This window comes from Varroa jacobsoni, unplaced genomic scaffold (assembly GCF_002532875.2).
Source record: "Varroa jacobsoni isolate VJ856 unplaced genomic scaffold, vjacob_1.0 scaffold_759, whole genome shotgun sequence".
NCBI lineage: Eukaryota > Metazoa > Arthropoda > Arachnida > Mesostigmata > Varroidae > Varroa > Varroa jacobsoni.
The window spans coordinates 96864-116797 of NW_019213661.1; the positions used below are offsets into that span (position 1 = coordinate 96864).

A 19934-nucleotide genomic window follows, 5' to 3' on the forward strand; every position below is an offset into this window, starting at 1 on the left:
ATGTCCGGTAGCTCACGTAGCGTTGAACCCAACTACTAAATAATAACTTTAGTGTATTCAACAATGTTTTGAAGAATAGTAAAGTCAAAAGATAATGCTTGTGTTAAACACTGAGCAGGATAAAGCCTTTCTGACACCCGTCTCTCCCTACCATTCGTAGGATGTGAATTTTGCATGTGGTGGATCTCTTTGTGTTAATATTTAAAATTATCACGTTTGCTTCTGAATTTGTATGCTTATTCGAGATAGAACGAATCCATTATTTCCCAATGAATAGCGCCCCAATTTTCCCTATAGCACAGTAAATCGTCTCAACTAAAAGATTTTATGGAAACAAGCTTGGCCGGATACGCAGAATTCACTAATAGGATTCACTTTGATTATAAATGTCTGGATAATAAATCAAAGTTTCTTTTAAAGTAGTATAACAACACTTAAACGCAGAGTTTTAAGTGTCCGTTAGCCTTAGAGACCAAAAAGTGTTGTAACGCATATTTGGAATGATTAGTTTTGTTTCGATTTATTATATAAATACGTTTGCGAAGGTGAATGACGTTCTGTAACTACGACACAAAACGTTCATAATACCAATTTCAATTTAAGCTCGACTAGTAATTAGTTTTACTTAATTACCACCAAAATGTTTTATTCCATTTCGAATTCCAGTTATGGCAACTGTTGTCTATTTACTTTGCTCAGTTGAAACTTTTCGTACTTAAGACCTCCTGTTTATATAAATGGACTTAGAGGCTGGACGCAATACCAGTTTTATTGCCTAAAGACAATTGTACCTATAATTAATTGTATGTTGTTAGTTAAGTGAGTACGGTTTCTAGTAGATGAAAATTGATGCCGGATGAATCAGGAAATATATCATTAAGCTTCCGTTAGAATGTTTATTTAACTGTTTTTGGAATCTGAGTATCAAAAGAAATGTAAGAAGTTCACAGCCCAAATATCTAAAAAAAATCCACCATCTTCCAGATCTTAAACAAAATATAAAATTGAAAACAGACTTGGAATAAATGATACCACATTTGCACCTGCATTCTCTAACAAATTCGAACCAGATGTTCTTCTTTATTCTGTATGTTTTTGAGATAAAATAGCCACTAACTGAAGGATTTACATTGCCGGTTTTATTTATTTATGCACAGCTTAGTTGTCTTACTCTGCTGCCTTGATAATATTTTTGCTCAGTTTTTCTTACATCACAGAATACTTTAAAAGCTATTAAATCTATATATTTTTTTTTTCTAGATAAGCAAGGTTTTTCGCAGATAAACAAAGAAATAAAACAAAACTCGCTCTTGGCGTTACCATTAGTTCATTCAGCAGCTCCTAAAAACCGTCTTAATCAAATAAATTTTACTATGCACATATACCAATGGTAACGTTTCTATACAATTGGGGATCTTTGATAGTCTGCTATAACTTTTATTATTTTGGCTAACGTAAAATTGGCTGACTTCGGACAAGTTAGATGACTTTGGATAGTTGCATAAAGCAATTTATAATACTTATAATCGAGAAAACGATTCTGCGAAATTGAAAATGATTGATTAGCTGTGCAGTACAAAACAGATTGTTTGCTTTCAACTCGATCACATCAGGATCCATGGACATCTCATTACGCGGGATTACTTTAAACAGTTTTGTAATGCTGATTCCTCTGATGCGGGTTCGCTATTGAGGTGAGCACATATGATCATGTACGCGGTTGTGACGATTGGGATTCCTGCTTGGTGTAAAATTACAAAACAGCGTTTTAAACTGTCTAAAGGTCCTCATGTTACTGTCTTTGCGCCAACTTGTAGAAACGAGCAAAATGGAATGCCATTACCTCTCTTATAAGTATCTTTGCGACAGTCACATTAGGTTTGAACCGTTAATATTTCCTATATATACTTACTAGAATTTACATTTCAAGCGTATGACTTATGCGAAGTGGCTTTAATCCATAGTAAAGTATAATGTTTATGTCTAATTCAATATATATCTTTTAAGACTTTCGTTAACTAACTTAATGTTAAGTTTGTATCTTGTGGAAGATCAGCTAAAGCGGAGATGCTAAAAATGCGGTGCATATGTACCGCGCGTCGTGACATTGTGGACTGACGTTTTGATTCAGATCAGAGCAGTCTCTTCGAGATTGGTCTCAAGGCGGGCGTGGCTAGCTATCAACATCAGTAGTCTCGTCCTCTGTCAGGGACAGCAGGAACTTACGAGGAGTTTTGTCAGGATATAGAAGCTAGAGTCGACAAGACAAAATCCGGTGGCAAGAGACATGTCGAGAGCGGTGACACGCAAGTAGAAGTAGATATTTGCAATTTTCAACCATTCAAACCATCGATGCGACTGGTTTATACTGACGCCTTTGATGAATGTTGAGTTCTTCTACTATAGTAAAACAACTAGGACTCATGTCTGTTGGCGCTATGAAGCTGTTCCGAAGAAGCGGGTTTGCATTGGATGCTGCACCTTACCAAACCCGAAAATTCGATCAAAGATATCATAATACTACAGCAATCTAACGCGGCTAATTTAAATACAAATGGCAACGCAGTTCGTTTTGTAAAGAGCTTGATAAATTCACGAATGAATTTATTATCGTAATGATAAGGGTGTTAATTAATACTCATGACCTGTTCAATCTGACCAGTGCTACTGTTGCTAGTTGAAGCACCTACTCTCGCTGAAGTTTGTATGATAGGTGAAGCCGCAACAGTTAATTCGGTAATTCCTAACAGTTCAAAGCGTTATACCATTAAAAACCAATCCATAAGTTAGTTTCGCGCAGAGATGTTGCCTACTTGCGCTAACAAAAAAAATCACAGTTTTTTTTTTAATATGCTGTAGCACTGCTAATAACAGCATATGGTACACGAATTCGCTCCTTGTAGTTGTAGCGAGATTCCCGCTGTTTCTCAGACCATTTTGTTTGCTTTATGTAGGGCTCACCGGGACTTCATTTTAGGCCATCAGTATGTCTTCAGAGCGAGATATTAGAAGCGAGAACACATCTCCGCAATTGCTAATTGTTGAAGGCACACGACCTGCTGATGTTGCTGTAGAAAGCTAGGCAAACGCCAATGCTGCTCGAACACTTCGCATTTTATTGTTAAACGAAGTGACTCCGGTTGTGCTCGTAGATCTGCTTATGAAGCATCTGTTTGAAACGTTGTGGTTCATCGTGCGTAAAGCTACCTTTGCAGAGGATGCTTGCAAAACGGTGTAGAGTCTCTCTTGTCGATTGCATTTGACTCAGTTACCTGCGCTGTCTTTGGTACGACGCAGTGCGCTTTGCAGGTCACTCATTCTCCGTCTCTATAATGCAGTGAGGGGCTGCCCGTCGTTGAGTAAGTTTCACCAAATCCCTTCTGAGAGTAACGGTCCACTGCGCCGCGGGCGCGATACAATCTCAAGTTTTGCTCATCGGTCGTCTGCAGATCATCGTTGAATGGCGTTTGCTGACTGACGTTTCCTCCATAGATTACATACATATGCTAACCAGTTACCAGGTCTACGCAGATGATCGAGAATTAGACATGCCCGGCGCTTCGGACGCTTCTCAGTCAACAAGGGGGTTTGCACTTCATCTAACCCCACGCAAGACAATAGCAACAGCCCTCTTGTTATCGCCTATGGGTGACATATTCTGTTCAGCCCGAATAGGCTGAGGTCGTCCTTGTCTTTCAAGGACGACTAGTGAATTCAGTTACTGGAGTTTACCTGCCCCACACAGATAGAAACAGAAAACGTACGACTTGGATGAAGAGAATTAGCCAATCATTCGCCTTATTGGTTGCTTTATATCTTGATTTGCATAATAACTTATCATAATTGTTTAGCTCTCATAATACTAGCTTGTTTATCACCGCTATAGCGTTGCAGCTACCACCATCGCCATATAGCACTGAACTTAGATAATTCTGAATAACAAGCTGGTCTGCTGGAGCAATTAAATACCACCGATTTTAAACTATATTTATTTAAAATCCCTCTATGTTTCTTTGAGAATACTAGGTAAGTTGTGCCAAGCTTCTCGCCACATCTTTAGCGTTTACCTTTCTTCGCGATTATTTGCCGCGAACATACAATATTAGTCTTGGCTTTATGCACGGTCCGCTTAAAGAAATTATATTTAAAGAAACTTGTATAACTGATTTTTTGTCGACGTTTACAACCAGTGCAATATCGAGTACGTATTACATGTGCAGTGGACACTACTAGATTTTCGGTATCTGATGCACAATAACACCACAAAAGTGTTACGTTTCACATAGCTATCATAGAACCTGCACAAACAGTTAATTGATGATGTGAAGGCTACGGAGTCCCACGGTTGAAACTTGCGCTATAGAATACAAAGCAGCATAAGGTAGCGGGGCAGAATCCTTTGCTCACCATCCTCATTACACAGATCAGCGGGGCGATGCTCACCCCATTTTCACGAGACGCTCTTACCACGAATATTAACTTCATCGTTTCAATGCGCCTGTCTCCGGAACTGGCTGCCAGAGCCAGTGAGCGGGCAGTACATAACAGCGGGGATGGTGCGGCCGGTAGAGAGGGAACAGTAATAATAGTCTTAATAACTTTTCAACAGCTTCGCGTAGAGCTGAAATCTTTTGTACTCTAACTCCGTCATCCTTGTCGAATCAGCAGCAGCAGCGCCACCACTAGCCGCCGCGCTAACAGACGGAACTCCTACTACAATGCTGCAGCTGAAGCAAAGCGACCGCTGTCATCAACCACCGGGCGTGGTGGCGGCCACTGTCACTGCCTCTGCCCTGCTTCCGTCATTCCGTCGCTATTCGGAATCCCTCAGAATGTCGTCTGTCCTCCAACCCGATATTATTGACCAACTTTGCGCGGCCCTGCGGATTCCACTGCGGATCCACTCATTTCCTGGCTTACGCATAGGGAGAAGAGATAGAGAAAGAGACTCTACGCCGAGGATTCACAGCTAACGGGTCCGAAACCGAAGGCCTCGTCTCAGTGAGCTGATGAGGCCAAAAGTTTCGGGAATTTGGAAATAAGGCAGCCGCTCCACTCGCAAGAACAGTCCCAGTCTCAGCTAGCTGAAGAAAACTAAGAGAGCTCTGGTACCACCGCTCAGTTAGTCAGTTAGTTCCTCTAGCTTCCTTTTATCTTTATCCATAACAGAGTCTCTTCTTATCCCTTGTACTCATGTTTTTTTAATAAAATTCCTAGCATCTACTTCTATCTGACTACTGTTCAGTCACAGTATCAATAGGTATTCCAGCTGCTTAAAGTTCGTTCTCTGTTATTATCTCAAGTGTGCTTGCGCTGTGGTAACCACTGGAAGACAGTGATATTCAGCCAGTCGGTATATATTTTTACATTTGCCAAAAGAAGTATTTGATTTGTATTTTTTGGTGTCGCAATGAAATAACAATGTTGATGCACAAAAAAGCCTTTTCCGTGCTTCACATCTATATAACGAAAAGGGGTGGACTTCATGAAAACGCTGCAGAACTTCTCTGTGACCATTTCAAAGACGTATCCCCTAATTGTTGAATTCAGTAGTTTTCTTTTAGATAAGATTTTACAGGTTTCTACTTGCAGCTTGAAAATACTATTAGTAATTAGCCTGAGAGCTTGAAATGATGGAATTTTTTAAGCAAGGAGCATCAGATGCAACGAAATGAAAATACGCATAGAAAGAGACAATGACACGTAAAGAAAGCAACTTTTGAGATAAATAGGGCATTTGACTTCATCAAATTGAAGGTTGCTGCAGTTCTATAATCCATTTAGCTAGAATGTAGCCACAAAAAGCAAATATAAAATTGAATAACGGTGAAATTTTAAGGATATCAATGATCTTGAACTTCATACACGCTGGATAATAATTCAGGAACCTCCAAATATTCAAGCCTACCAAACTCGGTGACCACTGCATACCCAATCTATCTTACCTATCAGGATAGAATTGACCAACTTTGTAAACACTTAACTTTTAGCCTTCGTCTTCCCATAGTTCTAAATGCTTCTTTTGCTACACAATCCTTTATTTCGCATACACTGCAGAAAACATGCAGTCGGCACTCTTCGATACATCACTTAGGTGTACCCTTTGCAAAGTGCTATATGCATTTGGGCAATACATATGATCGACTTACCTCGCGCGCAATACGGTTTTCCTCCTGCTGAGCTGGATCTTGGATAGAATTTCCTGCTTATCAGAAATCTCTGTGGGATTCCCTTGCACGTATACTATGGTATAGTCTATCTATCGTCATTTTACAAATTGAGCCTCTACTATTCTGTCGTTTCCCTTTCATGATTCGTTTTGGATGGTAAAAAATTAAATAAAGTTACCGGAAACAAAAGTGAGTTTTTTTTTTCTGCTACTTTCTGTACTTATTCTACACGTATTTATAATTCGCTGGCATTGCTACATATTCTATCTTCTTAAAAAAACCATAGCTTTTGCCAAACCCTATTGCGTTCTCAACAGTGAACAAGGTGTCGAAGGTAGTGCACTGTTTAGTATTGCATAATGAATCACCATATGCTATTAAATGTATCGATTTGGCTAACAGGGGTCTCTCTGTTAAAACAAGTAACTTATCCATTCTGCTTCACTAACATATTAATAATAATAGTAAGTAGTAGCTAAAGGAGTAATAGCAACAGAGTAATAGCTTTAATTTTGATGTTATTTTCTGTGTATTACTGGAGGGGTCTTTTTATTATAAAGAATCTCAATGCGAGACTGATCAGAGGATACTGAGACGTGTTATCAAAGCAACCTAAATCTGCGTGATTTAGGTTAACCGTATTTAACCCTAGCGAATTATAGTCTAAATGTATTAACCTTCAAACTATAAATCAATATTGTAATATATCTACATGTATCTACATTTTTAAAGAAATAGAAGCAAACTATAAAAGAAATTGTTCAATAATATCCATGTCCGGTTTTTGAACTAATAAGCGTAGAAGTTTGCTTATTGTACTAACTTTTGTAACACAGAATGCCCCTAGATTTCTAAGCACGTTTTTCATTTTTCTCTTAGATGGTGAGATCTCTAATAACAGTTGTACGACATTCGCTTTAAGAACTCCTGCTAAGAAAACATTGTTTTTACGATCTCCTTCGCTTTTAGTTGTTGCTTTTATGAAAAATTTATACTTTCTGCTCCGTAAATGCTGCATTCTTCCTGTCGGCTTGCTTTTTTCAAAACTGATGCTATTATGACCTCCATTGTCACAGCAGTAAAAACAATAACAGTAATGATAATAATACAATAGATACAAGCGGTGCCTTCGTAATAATGAGAGGTGACATTGACATGCAGACAAAACAATAGAATAATTTTTATACACAGACATGCGTCGTCCGCGTAAGACTAAATTATGGATCATCACTTGCCATATTGCTTTAAAGGGGCAAAAACGAAGGAGAAGTACAGCTCCGGTTTTTCAACAACGCTCTCTCCCTGGCTTTCTTTTCTCCGCCTTGCTGCCTTTCTACTAAAGAGCTTATTGTGTGGACATTGTCGAACAAATTTTATCCTGGGGGTTCATTAATATTACTGTTATACTTAATATTATTATTTATTATTATTGTTATAATAATCGTCCTCTCAGGAATGACAACCATCAATATTACCGCCTATTATGATAAACGTGGGCAACGATTATTACGGCGATAGTGGGGCTTAGAGAGGATCCGCAAAACGAAAGGGCAACGATATTCGACGATTGCCTGTCCATTCACGGCTACCCCCGTGCGTCCCTTCCTTTCACCTCTTTTACCTTGTGGGTCAATGGTTGAGTCAAGGGTGTCAGGGAGATGACTAAATTGGTTGTTCATGTATAATTTACTTTTTCGACTTTTGCTATCTCGACTCGAGGGTGGCTAGCCATCCAAGCATCACTTCACAAGGTTTGAATGAAGAATCGCCGCGCGTTAAACACGAATGAACCTTTGTCGAACTTCTATTGCAATTAATTTATCACTCTTAATGACTCATTCTGATTAAGAAACGACAACTTATTACCATGTCAATGTATGACCATAAAAATGTTCATATCTCAAGAGCGTATTTTTCTACCACGGCGTGTTCAATGGACACGAATATTTTTGAGCTTTTCTCGACAACTAGTGGACATATTAAGTCGCCGCGAAAGATTCCGTTAACAAATAAATTCGGTTAATGTTCCAACTACTATGGGGCTTAACACTTCAGTCGTTAAATAATTCCAATTTTATATATATATATATATATATATATAAATGAGACGAGTGTAACCAACTATATTACTAATATTGAGTGTGTATGTGTGTTTATCTCTTTGTTGAATTCAAATCGTTTTCGTAGAGTGATCTTTGCGAACTTATTTATTTCAGGGCTGCTAGAGTTTCTACTAGAGATTTTGCCGATTAAATATATATCCTTTTTCTGGAAGAAAGGTTTTTCTTCCATTACATACAAGACGGATCTAAAACTTTCTTTAGCGATTTGCGCTATACGCGTTTGAGATTTCGTAAGTATTTTTTGCAAGTCAAAATGTGCACAACATTGGAATTGAACAATTACATTTTTTCAATTTAACAAAATTGTGATTTTTCTATCGAAATTATTTGGAATAAATGAAATATCAACCATCGCAGCGTATAGTTCATATTCTTTAATTAACTGAATCTTTTTTCTGGAAATACTTTTTCCTTTTCATATCTAACAGTAGGCGGGCCGAATCCCGTGGGCCTCTCTAGTAAGAAATAAGGTGCACCAATGAAGAAATAAACCAGAACCTAATATGGCAGTGAAATGTTCACCCGCGATGATGATTTGAATATTCCACAGGGCCGCGGTTTGTCGATTCCCTTCAACTTCCGAATACAACTCGAATCGTTCACAATTTACTTTTAAAGGGCCCTCCGAATAACAAATTTGCAATGTTATAAAAGCTTCAAATAGTCGTCATGTTATTTCAGAACTAGTTGCCATTCAAATAATAACGGATTGCATCTCTCTTCTCTTGCCCTAGGGAGATAAGTCGTTCACAAAAACATAATAATAACCGTTGTTTGAAATTGTAGATTTGGTGTTACATAAAAAGCAATTTTCACATAGAGCAGGTAAGACCCATAGACGTTTTGCTTCACAACGAAACGAGAATATGAGCTCCAAAGGAAGGATTTCTGTTGTAAAACAAACTGTTCGCAATCACTCGTTCTACCCACTCTGTTAATAGGCAACTTCAACAGGTTATGTTGAACGCATATCAACATAATGTTGACTGGCACATGTGCATTGTGTTGCTATTAATATAGAAGCAGCATGATGCAAAATATTTCACAAAAACTAGTTACGTTTGATATGTTACAGGTGTTAGATAAATTATGTAAGTGTTTCCTTGCTTAACTTCGGAACAAATGACGGTGTACATTCGAATGCGGGTGTGAACATACTTCGTTTTGCACTGGTAGCCAGCCGTTTGAACGGCCTAACGGGCTATATACCGGGCATAAAAGATGCAAAAGCATCAACTACATTATATCCACAGCATAAACAGTTGCAATATCTATAGATGTGTTTTGATTCGTCTGTATATAAAATATAGCAATGAGCTATCTATCTGTGCGGATTTTTTTGCTTTCGTACTCAAGTTGACTAAGGGATCAGACGGATCAAGCTCTAAAAGTGAGACAACAATACAAGCGTGCCGGGAATATTTTGTCGATTCCTAGTGTATCCGATCCGATCCTGAAAGCTGTCGGGCTTATTGGTCTAGTTTTTCGTTCACAATATTTTGGAACCATAGAGAACTCCTTTTAAATCTTAGCAACCCGTCCTCATGTTCTGCTTCTCATATGGACGCATACCGCTTCGCCTGAGTGACCTCCGTTGCGCTTCAGCGAAGCGTTTGAGTGTTATTACTCTGTTTCGCGCTCTCCTTCTACCTTTGTTGTTTGTGCACATCACCCTCCTATACTCTTAACGCGGTGACCATTTTTACTAAAGATGCACCTAGCTCCTCCAAGAGCCATTAAAGCTAATGCTCGTTATATTCAGACGCAATTGTGAACTGCCTAGGATAATTGACTCAGTACGCCCATCCACTCATTGTCCTTTGCAGTAACTCAAAAAGCAAAAACAATTGTAGCAACAACAAGGGCGAAGATAACACCTCATAATCTGCCCGTGAACGTTTTGCTTCGTACATTAATGTTTTGGAACTAAAGATTCCGATCTTCCAGCTTTCTAAAATAAATGTTAGTTGGCATCTTGATCGTATACTACTAACGTCCCTTTTTTCTTCCGATTTGGTTGGTTCTTCACGCTTTGGTCAAGATCACGTGTCTGAGAACTGACGACTGAATGTCGCAAAGCGGCATTGTCCTTGTTCGAGTGCTACTCTGACTGCCATGGTGCACACTGTATTGCAGTCTTGTTTAAACTTGCTGTTTCTCTTCGATTTCTCTTTTCCTCAAAAGCTCTGTTTGATCCGCCCTCTGCCAGGATCCGAGGATTGAAGCATCGTCGTTTTCGATATGTGTGTGTATGTATGTGTGTTTGCTCATCGCACAAAATGATATTCGAGACAATCAAGATTCGAATGAAGACTTTGGCTGTCGAAACTGACTTAGCCTCGAGAGCGGGTCGCCATGTCATGTGAAACCCCGTATGCGAAACCTGAGAGCTGGCGACATCGCCAAAACAGTTGTCTCACCCTTGCACACAGACATTACAGTCACGAGTGCGTGAACACTAGACTAAGATGAACATATAGCAATACATTTTTGGTTCTGCTATGTATACGCATGTAAAAGTATACTTTGCGCATGGAAACCCTTCGTATTAAACTATTAATAGTACTGAAAACTTTTTCAATTCCTTTTCAGCTTTTTCATTTACGATAGGTTTTCAGTGACGTAAGCTGGCCGAAAAGATTATTATTAGATTCGTGGTTTTATTCTCTTTCTCTATTATATTCTAAGCTTTATTCTCATGCTCGAAACTCCAGATAGTGCAGCGAATAATATTGCCAAAGTGCGTGCTGGTTTTGAGGATGGAACTCGAAGCTTCCTTCCAGAAAATAAGGTCAAAAGTAAAGTATCTTTACTTTTTGAAAAGCCAAATGCAAATTTCTACAGAAGTCGAATACATTTTTCGCCTGATTTATGGATTAGGTGTATATACGTCGAGGGAAACGATATCAATTTAATTAGCTTCTGTATCACCTAGTGACCGGTTAGAAAACAAGGGGTTACAACATTAAATTATCGATTCTTTGTACCAAATACTTCACAATGAAAAAAGTCTATTTTTTTCAGAAATATATACCATTTGTATTATGAGGTATAATAACCCGTATACAAATTAATAAAATTATTTTTTAGCCCACTGGGTTTACGTACCTAGACAACCTTTTGGAGATTGTTGAAAAATAATTAACGTGAACATACTATATGAGCCATATACTGGGCTGTTACCAATTGTTATTTGAATTATATTTAAACTTTTTTTTTATTACATTTAAAATTATATTTATAGACTAGTTTTGGCCGCGACAGTTTCCGCTGTCATGTTCAGGATGGACTAAGCTGAACATCAAACCGCCACACTAAATACGTATATATGCTAATGAATGTTGAATAAAGAAAGAAATTTACTATTCATTCATTGTAGCTTAATGGAATGATCGCTTCGTTAGATTTAGAAATTGTTTTCCTCTGACGGAGTAGTGTAACGGCCGTGTGCTGCGTGAATGGTATAGAAGCCCTGATGCGATCTGGTTCATTCAATAAACTGTTACTAAAATCCAAAGCGAAACGAATATCTAATACCTTAAGTTAAGCGCGCTCCTATCTTTGAAGTCGATTAATAGCGTTTAGTCCGTTCAGAATAGCGGTTTCATAATAAACACTCAATGAGGCAATCTATATGCAATGTGTACACAAAACAGAACAGTCTGTAGGTTGTCCCTTTTAATATTTTAAAGCGTAGGCTAGAATGTCATGGCTGATCAGCAGCTTTACTGAAACGGTGCGTACTGGCTTATAAACTGTTCCTTAAAATACGGTTGCCAATTTCTGCAAATAGACCACTGTAATATCGTAATTAAATATATTCATTTACGACTGGACATATTGCATTTTCTCGGAAATGCTAAAAAGCTGATTTTGCAAATTGATATAAATTCAAGTTTTATTATTACTACTTAGATAAAAATAATGAAATATTTGTTTTTAATAAGCGTGCAATATCAAGCTCGGTATTTGAAGAGAAGCGGGTTTCTAGGGGATTTATATGGCACTGAGAACAATCTAACAATTTGGAAACGTAACTACGTCTTACAACGTTACAAGCAGCAATGCAGCTAGTGAATTGCGATTAATAAGGGGTCGTTACAGCTTGTACTTTAGCATATGTTGTCGCCTGCTGACTTGATTGAATCGGTAACCCGAATTAGGCGAACGGTCCAGTGAAGCGGCCAAGAGCTTTACATCGACACCTCTGATGCAACCAAGTGGAAAACAAGCAAGTTACAACCCCATTGAACTAGTACCCCGCCTCAACGGTCTCCACACTGGAAGGCAAAGAGGAATCAACACCCGCCAGCTCCTAGCCACACAGCGTGAATAAACCTGCCTATCAAGAACTGGGATTCGACAACGCGAATAGATGTGTCTATGTATAAGGGTCAGTGTGCCTCGAAAGGGAGCTGTAGTGCTAGACACTAATGGCAGTACTGAAGAATACAGATCTGCACAAAAACTCACCTAAACAGTATAAAGATCATAATTGCATGGGCTAGCAGCAAACATGATAGTATTAGCTTTAGCTTTCTATTGTTGACCTTTATGGTAAATTTCGCTTTGCTTATAACTCTATGCAAAGGCTTAAAATCGATCTGTGTTGGCTCAATTTAGTGTACTACTCAAAAGCCCAAGAAAACGATCTAAGGAAAAATACCGCTTTTCTGAAAGCCATTGCGGATGATCCAGTAGCCGGGGGGTGAGTGTGGTTCGGCGGGAAGATCATTGAAGTCAGTGAGCTGCGTTAGAGTTCTCTAAATGAAGAGGTTGATTGTAGCTTGGGTTGGTGACAAAACTAGGGGATTAGAAAGCTTGTGTTTGCTTTACTTGTTGCCGCTGTCGGCGACTACTTTATTGTTGTTGTAGCAGTGGTAGCATAAACTTTTTAGGTATTGTGAAAGTATTGGCGTTATTAGTGTGCTCCTTGCGCAACTTTTTGACCGTGACCGGCGCACTATTCGCCCTCATCGGAAAAATTCGTTGTTGTGAGAAATGCAGCTGACTTCTCGGTAAGGATCATCCAACTACATCTATCTAGGCTCACTACATGCTTGAACTAGAGTCCGCGCGCTGCTTCGAATTCTGCTTGATTAAAGCTAAAATCTCCAAATCTGCAACCAAAGCAACGTTGTATAAAGGCTGCGCGGGACTGGATGTGTGTGTGTTACTCGTAAGAATTATATAACGTCATACGCACGCTACTGCTTTAGTGTACTCAAGAATAATCGCACCGGTAGTATGTTAATACTTATTGATTGCATGGTCTTCTTTTATGCAATACATATACATATAGAATACAATATATTGTTTATAGGCACGCATATGTAATGCCGGATCCAACTATTTCAAATCAACAATATATATAGCATTGCCGTTATTAAAGCATATTCATTTTTAATGATCAATTAAATGAATGATTGCTTTTGTAATTATTGAAAGATTGTTATGAAACCTCAAACAGTAGCTGGGCTGCAGTCCTTTGAGCAATGAATGTCTAACAAGTGTATGGAAGCCATTTTGTGGTCAATACTCCTTGCACTTTTAATGCCAGCATTAATGTGTTTTAGACTTGTGATCTTACAGAGAAGTGTAGTATACGTTAGCATTGCATTATGTTGATATATACAGGTATTCAGTCAAGAATAAATTGAAGGTAAAAAGTATCATGTCAAAGAGACCACTAGTACATGGGCAAATACCGAAGTTAAAGTCATAGTAGCATATAGAATTTGTGTGTTACATCATCTAAAACGCTTTAGCTTACTATAATAATAGACAAAAGCTATTAGGAATTCATTCCAAGTAAGACCTCTGTGTAACAGTACGATATCAAGTGATTGATAATTTTCATCGAGTTCACACTGCTTGCCTCTTATTGTTCTAACGAAACTATTCTCATAAACTTGAAAAGATAACATTGTTCTTCAGATTATTATTGCAATTCGAATTGCATATCTCTTACTAGTCCCTAAGCTCTATACCCTACTAAAGCAACGGAATCACTCAGGAATGTAGTCAATAACCAGAGACTCAATAGCTTCAATGAAGCGTCGCAGAGACTATTATGCCGCTGCTAGTTGGGGATGTGCCCAGGTGGGCGGCACCTCAACACAGCGCCTGTTGAATATCCTTCGTGAGAGCGATGCCATTATCCTTCAACTTAACTCCTGACTCCATTGTTCCTTCTTGGTCTCGATAAAAAAAAATACGCGCAGGGAACGGTGGCGGAAGGGGAATCGGGGGTTGAAGGAGAAAGAATGTCGCTTGCTTGCTGTTGCTGGCCCATACAGTGAAACCGTCAGAGTAAATATGAGTGACAGCTATGGAAAGTCGTTCGCTCATTTCGAAACGGCATACCTTACTGCAAGTTTGAATGCTACTTCGGAGGGTTGCGATAAATTGAAGGCCGGATATATGATGATTAGATCACATTTTCGAAAAGAGACCAAGGCGATGTGTTTAAACGCGAGAGCAGTGGTTCAGCTTCGTCAAAAATTATCAGAACGTGATATTCAGAGTGGTGGATTATCAGTGGTATTCAGGGAACCCCATACGAAGAAAAAAAACTAAATTAGAAGACAAATCTTAGCACAATGCATCATACACAGGGATTACGGAAGGAAATGTTACATTCTTGATATAATATTGGAACATATATTGCGAATGATACAGATTTGTGTTGCAGTGCTAATACCTGTACTGTGAATAATTCTTTCCTACGTCACTCGACTACTTGCAACGTCAGTGCTACTTTCTAATCAACCCTTGTAAATAAATAGATGGCTTATGTCACGCTCTTAAATACTCTAAGGTTTATACCTATAAACGGCGCGTTAAATGAAAGCCACAAGAATGTACAAATACATTCTGTATATACACTCATTGGTTGCTTGAGAATTAATCGTTAATTTAAAAAAAACTATTAAAGTCCTCTCATGTTGGTCTTATATATAACGAACATATATACAATATACTGAACAGATATTAAGCTAAGGTATAAATAAAATAAAACGTCATATGTATGTATTAACGCATCTGTTGTGGCAACGGCATGCTTCGTACAGATATATTCAAAGCTTGAACGTTATAGTAAGCTAGGCTAACTACCCTCCTTGTTATAGAGCAAAAATGTCAATAAACACCTATAAGCGAGGAGTCTCATTCTTCGCAAACAATAGATTCACGGTGGAGATAAAACCACATTAAATATGGCGAACGCTGAGTGAGTTCTCTAGTTCGAGTAGCCACCTGAGAATTTGTCTCGCGTTGTTGATGAACGCCTCAAACGCATCTATCACCATAAGTTCTTACCCTTATTCTGCCTATGTATAGCTAGGAAGACGACTACTGGCTTCAAAGGATTGCTTGATGGTGACACATCAATCCTTGCTTGAGGTTGTTGCACTCGTGTCAGTGTAAAGTTCAATTACTTCGCTGCGTAGCATGAGAAAGGGCTTACTTTAAGTAGCAATCGCATGACTTTAGAAGGATTAGACAGATCTCTGATGTTAAAAGATTCCGATATGCAGACATAGCTCTCTCTTCTTGACCGGGTCGAGCTTAAACAAGTTAAAACGTTTCTAGCAGGTATAGTGAGTGATAAATATCATAGGGGCATATCTGGCTACTTTTTGGCTTTTTGTCTACCCTTTGCTACTTTGAACCGTATTTTGTTGAACCTTACCAAAATGTGTATTTCATACTTTTCGTTCTATATCACTTATACCTAGAATACACCACTGTTAAACATTGCTATCGTTTGGAAAAGGTGATGTAAAATTATATTGGAGTTACAAATACTCACAGTTGTAATTTGGGAATATGAATAACAACCCTGAGTGTCCTTGGATATAGTACAACTGTATAATTTATATAAAATTTATATAATAATATAAAGATTTATATTGTTAAGACGGCGTAATTTAGTGATCGAGTGCACAAAAAGATGGCTCAGAGTTTCACTTAGTTAACCCTGACAGGCTAAGAGTGAGCGTAGTCATATAAATAGCTACATATTGTCTGTGTGTGTTCTTAGTCTATCTCGTTTTTCGATTTTATGACTGCGGGAGAGTTTCTAAGCTTGCAGATTTTTAAACTTATTAACATATTTTGTCCGGAAAGCCCAGAACTGCTGAAAAGATTGTACCTCAGAAACGTTCCCAATTTAGATGGAGGGTCCCACACAGCAGGTCTAAATGAGCATAATTCTTGGGTAGACTCGGATTCGATCTTCGACGTTCACGGAGACGTCTTCGGCTGTTCGTTCGTTATCACCTAAACCTTGATTGAAGGATAAAACCAAAATCACATTGACCTTCGAGAATAGTTGTGTTTTATTATGTCTATTTCTCCATCAGCCTTTCTTCGTTCTCAGCTGATCTTTTTTTGTTTTGAGAGCATTCGGTGGCGTTCAGTAAAAGCAGTCTGAAGTTCCCGAGAGAGATGCTGCCATGTTCATCTCTCTTATGATTGTTTGAATTTTACTAAAGAAACAAAGTACGCATACGCCGGAACTCGCGCCCAGATTATTTCACCGAAAGAGTTTTCCGTACATCAAACAACTAAGAACATATATCGGATTCGATGTCCACCTGAGACTCTGATTTTTTTTAAGTATTTAAGTTCTCAACTACAATTTACTATGGATCACATTTGGTTAGCGTGATTAAGTTTAGGACTTGTGATACTCGAGACTGGTTTTCAGTTTACCATAAGGATTGTTGCTCATTGCAAGACATCGGCGCTAGAAGATTGTAGCTCTTATAAAAACTTCGTAAGTGCCATTTCCTGTTACTAAAGATCACCATAGCAGATGATGGTTATAATACATTTTGTCTAAGTTATAAAAAAAACTTATTGCTCGTTTTTAATAATTTTATAATGGCTCTGCCATATAAAGTAATCCAGATAACCCGAGAGGAATCGTGATTTTTAGAAGACAGAAATTTTTCAGTTTGTTGTTATGATAGTATCTCTCTGAAATCTCTATTAGATCTGACGGCATACCCAAAATATCCTTGTAAACGAAGTTTTACCTGTCTAATATGTTCCCGAAGGGACTAATTCTGTTTGTTTTCGCTGGTTTTGTGTTGAATCTATCGAACTCGAAATTGATACATGACGTAATTAAAGTATGTGACGGCGTTTTCATCCTTCCAGAGAAGATAGAGAAGGAGCTAGTACAACCGTACGTCCTTAACCCGGTAGGTAATGTAAGCACTAACCAGAAAATAATTACGGAAAGATACCGGTGCATTTACTTTCATCTTCTGTACCGGATTTGTGATGTGTTAAACTGTCATTTATTTGCTTTGAGATCTAAAGGATAGCCCATTTCGAAGTTATCTGAGCAGACCCTAGATTGCAAATGGTGCAAGATCTAGTAAGTTTTGATGGAAAAAAGCGAAACAAACTTCTTTACGTACTTTTTGTGCCAGCACATAAAACGATTTATATTTATGATCAATAGTAGAAGCTATCTATTATTGATAATGTTCGGTACTTGAAAGCTAATCTAGAAATTCGCGTAAATACCTGCTGCTAGTATTAATTTAGTCCCTCGTGGCAAGTCCAAAATTTTTGCAGATTAATGGTCCCGTATTCAGAATACAAACCACGTCGAGTTTTTTATTATTAAAAATTACACAGTTTTGTCATCTCCTACTATGTAGCCCAGACAGTAAAATCTGCTGTCTCAGAAAACAATAACCCTATACTAAACAGCGATGGACAAATTACTATCGGCATTGTTCTATTATAAACAGGTATATCCAATAATACTAATATTCGGTGGTAGATGAACCATTATTGATAATAGATAAATCTACACTTGGAAAATTGAACTTACAGTGGAAGTAGCATCTGTTTCAATTGCACTTTTCCTAACTGAAAGCAGCTTATGTAAATGTTACTGCCAATTTACAGTACTTTTTCATTGTAACGTTGAGACTATAGGCTGCTACGATTTATGCTGTTTGGGGAAAGGAAAATTATTTTCGTTAGTTATCTAGAATTGTAAACCATTAACATACCGGTGTACCATTCATCTACAGGTGAATTAGAGCCTTGTAAGTACGTTCTTTTTATAATCGTTATATAAATATTTTTATTATTTACTAAAATACTCCTACAGAATAACTGAGAACTAGAGTGCTTTCTTTTTCACTCAATTTTCCCACAGTTTCTTCAATAATATTTCAGTATTATTCTTGATTCTGAATACCCATGTTGCAGATAAGTGAAGCACCTGGAAATTATTGGTTGATGTCACCAAACCACGATGATTCCATCCCATACTTCGCAATTACGAAGATGACACTGAATGGCCAATCATTTCTAGTATTCGTGCGCTTAACAGACATGATCATCGAGCAGGCAAAAATCAACTTCGGCCAAATACAGTTGGACTCTTTAACGATGTTCAACTTTGTACTTGCGTTAAGTAAAAAGTGCATTCGCAGCGGCGAAATACCGTCATTAGCTATGGATAAGAATTTCATCGTTGCTGATACTCGACATTTAAAGGTTATTTTCATACATTTTGTTTTAATACGATTTTTCCTTCAATTGAATATCAGAAATTAATTTTTTTGTGTAAAAAAAAAAAATTTGTATCAAAATCTAGGCAATCCGTGACGGAAAAGTACTCGAATCGTTGAATGCCAGAGCCATGCTCGTGCCTAAAGATTTGCTGGATGGAGCACCTGAACCTATGGACACCCTTTTGGTTCTTTATGAGTTCAATAACTAAAGCACGCATCGTTGTTAACATGGTCCAACTGACAGTGTAGGCTCTAATGCGTTTACTATGGAGATAAGCAACTTGAGTTCCTAAAAATAAAATATTTTATGTTAAATTTTCTTATTCTTTATGACATTGGAAATTCCGGTATATTAATGTCGGGTTACAGCGTGTAGCGAATTGCAATGATAATATTCGCAATGGCCGGAAGCGGTAGTTCCAGCAGATGTATTTTGCAGGACCAGTCGCACACTGAGTCACACACACACACAAAAAGAATAACTTCCGAAATTTGTACCTACAGCTATTTGAGTTCACAGTTAAAAATAACTGTGAACTCAAATAGCTGTAGGTACAAATTTCGGAAGTTATTCTTTTTAAGAGGCAATTTTAATGTTTGGGAAAAATAAGTATCCGTTTGGCGGAGGAGACGAAAAGTCATTAGCTAAGATTGTTTCGTTGCATGGACCTTTTTTTCCTTGAAAAACTACATGCAAGATTTAACTGTCGACAATTTCGAAGATGTCCTGTTGCGACGATACAGGGAATTAAACAAAACTAGGACAAAGATAGATGTAATGTTCACATTAATGGGGAATATCAAAAGCAAATACGAGGAATTCGCAAAGAGAAGCACAAAAGAATAGTGTGTTAACGTTGTTAAGACACTGTTAGATAGGAAAAATTTAAATATATCCATGGTACAACTACATTTTCAGCTAAACAATTTCTTTGTCGTTGTTTTCTGTTATTAACATCAAACATACTATTTAGACATAGATTCTTATTTAGTTTAACTATGATCTAGAATTCCATTTCGCTGTTCATAGTTGCTTTGAGTAATAATGAGAAGTGGGTTATATAAGTGATTGCTCGTCGTGATGCTGCCTA

The 19934-nt window shown here is 37.9% G+C and overlaps 1 protein-coding gene across 1 annotated transcript; it reads left to right on the top strand.

The window, feature by feature from the left end:
• Positions 1-17062: 17062 nt before the first annotated feature.
• Positions 17063-19158, top strand: LOC111263364 (uncharacterized). The gene is made up of 3 exons (XM_022838368.2): positions 17063-17505; positions 18536-18826; positions 18927-19158. Exons 1-3 carry the CDS (start codon positions 17347-17349, stop codon positions 19050-19052), a joined length of 576 nt encoding a protein of 191 aa, XP_022694103.1. The 5' UTR covers positions 17063-17346; the 3' UTR covers positions 19053-19158.
• Positions 19159-19934: the final 776 nt, after the last annotated feature.

Bases quoted from the DNA above. Each gene is read 5' to 3' on its own strand.
- LOC111263364 (XM_022838368.2), top strand. From the start codon at position 17,347: ATGTTCCCGAAGGGACTAATTCTGTTTGTTTTCGCTGGTTTTGTGTTG. The intron at 17,506-18,535 runs GTAGGTAATGTA...CCCATGTTGCAG, and splicing joins AACCGTACGTCCTTAACCCG to ATAAGTGAAGCACCTGGAAA. The intron at 18,827-18,926 runs GTTATTTTCATA...ATCAAAATCTAG, and splicing joins CTGATACTCGACATTTAAAG to GCAATCCGTGACGGAAAAGT.